This window comes from Olea europaea, chromosome 1 (genome assembly GCF_002742605.1).
Source record: "Olea europaea var. sylvestris chromosome 1, O_europaea_v1, whole genome shotgun sequence".
Taxonomy (NCBI): domain Eukaryota; kingdom Viridiplantae; phylum Streptophyta; class Magnoliopsida; order Lamiales; family Oleaceae; genus Olea; species Olea europaea.
Window position 1 is genome coordinate 34076976 of NC_036237.1, and position 6897 is coordinate 34083872.

A 6897-nucleotide genomic window follows, 5' to 3' on the forward strand; every position below is an offset into this window, starting at 1 on the left:
AATGTGGTCTGGGGTGCCGCCTGCAGCCCAAGAAATTAAATGGAGATACTGGAGTAAGTAAATCAGGAAACAACAGTGTTGCTGAAATAAAGAAGCAGAAGTCAGGAAATGGTACTCCTGAAATTCAGAAAAATTTACCTATTGGAATGGTTGTAGGTGCCCATGCCAAGTCTGTAATCTCACCTGCATGATACATTGCTTGCATTATATAGTTGCAGAAGAATTTCACATAATCATAATCTGAAGGTCAATGCTGAAGAACCAAAATTGATTGTCAGAAACTAAATTATGATTGTATAATCACAATGTTGGACAAGATTAGCCCATAACAGTTATAAGTCTTTCGTCTTATCTGCTAAAGCAGATATAACAGATTTATTTTATAAAATTCTAAGAGAATAGCAAAGGCAAACTGTTGTGCAGTATAATATTTTTAGGCAGCCTTGGGTAACAAAATCTGAGACGAACCATTTTGAACATATGACAAATTGTTGCTCTGCACTCAGTCCGCTTAAGGAGCAAAACCTCCGTCTTCTATAACAAATATTCATATATGGAAACTGAACCTCTTATAACTAGCATAAAGATGATTTCAGAAGTGAATATATCTCTGCAGATACAAAACCAGATGAAGACAATTTTATTTTTTATTTTTTATTTTTTTTTAATCCTTTTCTTTATTGAAACTGGAAAATGAGCTAAGGTAGAACTTGGTTCCTCAAAACTAGTTCATTTGCAATCCAACAAATACCAGGAGGAGACAACTAAACTAGTGCTATTCAAAATTCTGAAATTTCAAAAGGGGTAGAATATGATAACTAGTGATGCATCGACAGATTTTACAACACTAGTGGTACAAATGTACACTACTACCCGGATTTTTGGATGAAACTCATTCACAGACCAAACACAAAAATAAATACAACTCCAGATAGCATCATGATATTAACTAGATTCCGAACTCTACTATAGTGTGCCATACAGTGATGTGTCATGAAGATAGTCAAGCTTTTATGCAGCAAAGAATTAATACTGTCTCCAGAATTTCATTTCTTCATATAAAGATATAAAAACGTTATTGTTGAAGAAGCTATCAGGGATGACTTAGTTAACCATGAAGCTCCGGATTAATAACTTCTATAAAATAAAGAATCTAGATGTGGCCCGAAAGGTATATAAACGCGTAAATAGGAAAAAAGAAAGCTTGGAACTCTTGAAAATAGGCTTACTATCGTGGGCCCTGTCAGCCATGTCCAAAACCTGCCCCGTCTCGGCGCATAACCACTGCAGTGTTGAACCATGAGTTGCTGCCAATATCGTTCCATCGGGGGAAAGACAGAGACGATCATAGTGTAAAGTCGTGCCATTTGAGTCAGAGAGTGGAATGGGCAACACCTTCAAAGTCTTTGGGTCCTCATCTAGATGATATCGAACTTCAAGAAAATGAATAAAGAAGATTACCACAATGTATAATGTAATAATTCTAGTCCAATAGAAAGCAGAAAAAAAAAAAGGAAAATTTAGGATGACACCATTGACTTCTGAAGGGAATCTCTTTCACAGTGCCCACAAAGATAACTAATCATAAGTACCAAGGTTTTCAAGATTGGTTCAACAGGCAGTTTGATTGTCAATTGGCAAGGTCATTCTTCCAGTGTTTTTATGTTGTTTCCATCATTTCTTGATGTACTACAAAATTTCGACATTTAATAGAGACAAATTTATAGGCTTGTGACGCAGGGCATTTCGGAAATGCTCTTCACGAGGTAAACTACAATAAGTTCCTAATGAGAAAATTATGGCCGGAGTCCCCAACTTCTGGAAATCTAGAAAGCACGTCTTCAGCCCTCAATTTGTAGCAATTGGTCAGTCCTTTTTATTTTTTGTGGAGAGTAGGTCCCATATACACAGTTCTAATCCATTTGGATGTTAAAATGTCAAATCATTAGACCCTTATTTTGAATTGATAACAAGCGGAGGAAAAGAGAAAAATAACCAAAATTCTCCTTTTCAAAGCTTCAGCTTCAATGGAAAAATAACTTAAATAACAATACAGAAGAGAGCTACTCATACCATTAATATTCCATATTCTTATCGAACCATCCTTGGATGCAGTGATGATTTGTTCCGAATTTGGAGAAAAGCACAGCCAAGTCACCGCACTCTGAACATCAGAAATACCAAATAAACAAAAGAGAAAAATTCAGCAGTGCGCATATATTCAAGGCTTTGGGCTATAAAAGTCACAGACAGGATAAAGAATGACATGGTGCAGCAAGAGTTATTCAACTAACTTAATACATCGCAATTCAAAGTGCGCTGTGTAGAACATTGAATTAGGATCTCAAGGCAGAGCTTACAAAATCTATTCCAGTCCAACATAACTTCAGCTCCGATAAGATGCTTCCAACAATTTCCTTGAATACCAAATATTTCTTCCACTTCCATTGTTAGTAAAATGTCGGTTAACACTTAAGCTTTGATAAATTATCTCTATCGAAGTTAAGATTATAAACCAAAACCCCCAAAAGTGACGTTCATGCAATTTCCAAAAAGTAGATAAAAGAGTCATGAATCCCCAATATGCTTAAAGGTATAAGGATGGAAGAGACAACCTTAGCTAAAATATTTTACTATGCATTATTCCACAATATGGCTACCATCACATGCACATTTAAACTATGACACACAAGTTAGAACAGGAAAGAAGATGAGCAAAGTAAGTCATGGAGCATGAGCGTACTCAACCTTGTGTCCTTTGAGCTGCATGACTCTGAGAATCTCCTTCACTGAGCCATCTTTTGAATAGACAATTTCCCAAACCTGTCATAATAGATCCCATATAAGTAAATAGAAGTATATTTATTCATAACCAGATCTTAAGCTAACTTACAACAACAATGTTCGGTGTTTAAAAAGGCAAAAATGAGTATTGAGGTGGTTTTCCTTCGTTAGATGAGGCATAAGCCTCAAGGCACTTTGAGGCATAAGCCTCACAGTGAACCAGAAAAAAATAGTCAAAAATATAAAATTAAGCATGTAAGTTAATAAACAACTGTAAAATTCCAAAAATAATAGATTAGCTTGAAGTATCACAGCAAACAAGCACAAAATAAATTAATAAAATCATAAAGTTGCAACTCAAACAAAAAATAATCACTCATCACTACTACTGAGACCATGTATAGAATCACCAGTCTACGACGAAGTGAAGTCTGGATCAGGAGGGAACTTGCCATCAGGGGAGTGATGAAGTTCTAGGATCGCAGTGTGTTTTAGAATGTGTGTTGTATGTTTATATTGTTTGTGTATTTGAAATTATAAAGTAAATTATAAATGGCATATAACTATGTAATCAAAGAAATCGATTAGGTTTTATTAACATATAATGGGTTCCCATATTTTATGGCTAATAATCAATGAAAAGGTAAATTTTATTAAATTATAATACATTCCAAAAGCTATTTAAATATATAGAAGATATCCAATGAAATATGAGAATTTTAAAGAAAAGTGGTACCCAAGGCAATTTAAGAGAGGCGGATGTCTTGATCACTAAAGGTGTATGCCTCATTTTGGCCAAAGAAATTCTGTTTCAGTACTATTTTCTAGCACCTCATACTAAGGCACACCTCAATAACACCTTTTAAACCATGAAAAATAAATTCAAAATAATTCTTTCAAATTTGAGAAGATGAACAAATTGTCTTTCAATGAAGGCTAGATTATTTTCCAAGCACATGCCAATATTATGTTATCGTGGAGAAAATTGAGGTTATAACTCTTATTCTGAAACCACACAACCAAGCATTTATGAGTCAATTACAAAATGTGGGAAGAAGATACAAATCCTTGACAAAAGAAGGCATAGCCTTAACAAATAAAATGGAAGGGATGGCAAATGCATTTGCACAACCCAATAAACCATTCATGTTCCTTCTAACAAGATAACTTTGCTCCTTCTAAGCTCCACAAATGTTAAAATGGAAAAAAATTAGCCACATTAACATTTTTGAATGTTAATCGTTCGTGTTTTTAATGCCCTTTAACCCTCCTAATTCTTCTCCTACAAGTTCCCCACAACTATTTGTGGACTTCTGACACATGTCCTTTCACATTCTCATCCATGCATCTCAATTACACAATTCCAATTATGTCGTGAAAATGATGGTTTGATTTGAGATCTTAACTTTTCACATGTCTTTATAAACAAACAAGGTTTTTGGAGTTTTAGGAGATCTTTTTTCTTTCCTTTCTTCATTTGGGTTGAATTTCCTTCTCTACTTTCTTCTGTAAAAGGTGCCTACTGAGTGATTTCAAGTTTCAGCATCTTGGCCATAGCAGCCTCAGACCAAGCTTCCCAAATCACAGAGCATGTGTACATTGTGTAGAAAAGGTATGCCAAAATCGATCATCTGTGCCAGTCCAGAGGCACTAATCATTCAGCTATGATGCACAAGAGCATAAGCAGTTTGGACAAGGAGAGGCCCCCAAACCCAGGTTCAATAACCAGTTTGTTTAAATATTTATGTTGCATAGGACCAGTACACATGATTGCATAATTTCAAAAAGAGTAAAGATTTTCTTCAGAACTAAAGATAAAGATAAATTCCAGGTTCCCAACGAAATGGAATTCTCAAAAGATTAAGTCCATCTTGTCTCAATTTGTGCAATTTTCCCCATGAAATTGAGCTATTATAAGCCTTTCTATCCAAAAAGATATTGTAACTCCTTAGTAACTGCATGTTTTTAATTCTCGTGATGGAGAATGATACACCAGAAACATGAAACATAGCACACAGAAGTATGCAGGCAAGCTCGCTCGCTCACGTAGTAATTTACAACTTACAACCAAAACTCAAAGCCTTTAATGTGGGATTATAAATGGAAACAGAATATAATGCACTTGTCGTCTAAATTAAGTGAACATGCGAAAAAAGAATGAATTTTGACCTTCACATCAGCAGTAAAAGCAGCGGCTGCGATAAAACGCCCATTTGGAGATATGGTGGCCATTGTGTTTTTGAGCTGATTTGTATCTACATTGCCCAATATCTTTCCAGTTTTTCCATGCCAAAGTATAATGTCAGTACCTGAAAAGTAACAGAAAATTCACGACAAAAGAAAAGTAATTGGATTTGAAATTCTTTATTTTTTATCTCATCTTTTCCTTGGAACAAAAGAAGGATGTGGAAAACTGAGCTAGTTCTGCCATCATACAATTGAAGCATTTCAATACCTTCAACCACAATAAGTGAGAGGACAAATTAATGAGGTAATAGAGGGAAATACCAAGACCACTACTAAACACAGCAACCATTACTGACTTAACATACTGATTTTTATCCAGTAACTTTTAGTTGGATACCATGTTTGCAGTTAAAGGACTTTCAAATGATGGGAATCCACCATAAACCAAAAACTTAACTAGGTTTGTCAGAAATAAGTGCCATGGAGCTAATTGACTAAAACATATGTCATTAACCATGGACATCAATAGAACTGAAAGATGTTGATTCCAGCCATAGATCTACAATCAATAGATTCAAAGGATTTTGATAATGAATACATAGTAAATGATAAAGTAGAAAACAGGACAAAAATTGAAATTAACGAATGGCTGGATTGGTGAATCTACAAAGAACAAAAGCACCTATAGTCATACTTCTGTATGATATGATCATTGCTGATTATTTACTTAATTCTGTTCATCTGGAAAAGTAAAATTTTCACAGGATCAAAAAGAAGAAAGAAAATTAAGAAAATGCTGAACCATGAGAGGTTACTATAGACATATTGACCCAGATTTATACACTCTACTTGATACAAATTCATATTGAGCATAATCAAAACTTCTTAATTTCTCTCTGGAAAACTGAAAGTAACCAACAATATTGGAAATACATCACTAAATAGATGATTCTTTAAGAAATCTTCAAATTATTTGATATAACAGGACAGAGAATAAATATCAGAAAATACCTTCAGAACATGAAGCAATAATTGTGCTTCCATCAGCAGTGCCATAAGTTGCCTTAGTTCCTACCAAAGTGAGGATGGCCCTCTTATCGTGAACTTTATGGTGTTGCCATTTAATTTCAGGGAGTGGAAGCTTGGCCTGCTGCTTCTGTTCTTCAGTTGTCTTGGGTTTTTCCTCCCCATACAAATATAAAGATGCACCAGTAAGTGTCTGGGAAGCCACTACAACAGAGGATGCGTTATCGGCAAATACCACTGCTTTAGGATGACCACCAGCAGGCATGTTAATTCTCAGAAACCTAGGTAAATTGGGAAAGATACAATCAATGGCGATCATAAAGATACATCTATAATAATTATGTTGAGATAAATTAAGTAGAGATCCGTACTTGAAACTTTTACTTGAGATGTCATCCAACCTGAAAATCCTGACAACACCATCTCCACAAGCTGTACCCACAAACAATAAGTTATGTACAACATAAGGAGATTACTTTAGTGTCAGAACCTAAGATGCTAAAAACGGGATAATACAGAACTAGAAGAAAGAGAAAGCTATAAGACCTACATTCGCATGTAATTTACTACTTTTTATGTTCATTTGACTAGATTAGAATGTACAAACGATAATAGACATACGGCAGAAAATGATGCCAAGGCATAAAAGGTTTATAATTCTAATTCCTATTATATAGCTCATCCATAGATACATTGTTTAAAAAGGAAATCTAGACTAGAATATAACGTTTCCACAGAGAACATTGTTTGTCAAACCACTCGTGAGGAAGGATCCACAGAAAGTTAATATCAAGCATGCAAGCAAGTAGGAGAATATATCTTAACAACATCCAGCAAGCCATAGAAGCTCCAATGTATGGATGTTCCAAGCAATTAGAGCGCAAACATAAAGGAGGAAAT

General features: G+C 34.9%; 1 protein-coding gene across 2 annotated transcripts in view; it reads right to left on the bottom strand.

The window, feature by feature from the left end:
* LOC111402279 (transducin beta-like protein 2) overlaps nucleotides 1–6854 on the bottom strand; it is an 8043-nt gene extending 1189 nt beyond the window's left edge. Inside the window, exons 1-8 of one of the 2 annotated variants that reach the window (XM_023030457.1) lie at nucleotides 6369–6854; nucleotides 5983–6278; nucleotides 4954–5093; nucleotides 2749–2823; nucleotides 2361–2417; nucleotides 2074–2164; nucleotides 1230–1433; nucleotides 139–183 (exon numbers count right to left, since the gene is read on the bottom strand). In XM_023030457.1, coding sequence (XP_022886225.1) covers nucleotides 139–183; nucleotides 1230–1433; nucleotides 2074–2164; nucleotides 2361–2417; nucleotides 2749–2823; nucleotides 4954–5093; nucleotides 5983–6262 — 892 coding nt within the window. In that variant the 5' untranslated portion in view covers nucleotides 6263–6278; nucleotides 6369–6854. The remainder of the gene's footprint in view (nucleotides 1–138; nucleotides 184–1229; nucleotides 1434–2073; nucleotides 2165–2360; nucleotides 2418–2748; nucleotides 2824–4953; nucleotides 5094–5982; nucleotides 6279–6368) is intronic. The other variant, XM_023030465.1, reaches the window with a different exon arrangement.
* Nucleotides 6855–6897: the final 43 nt, after the last annotated feature.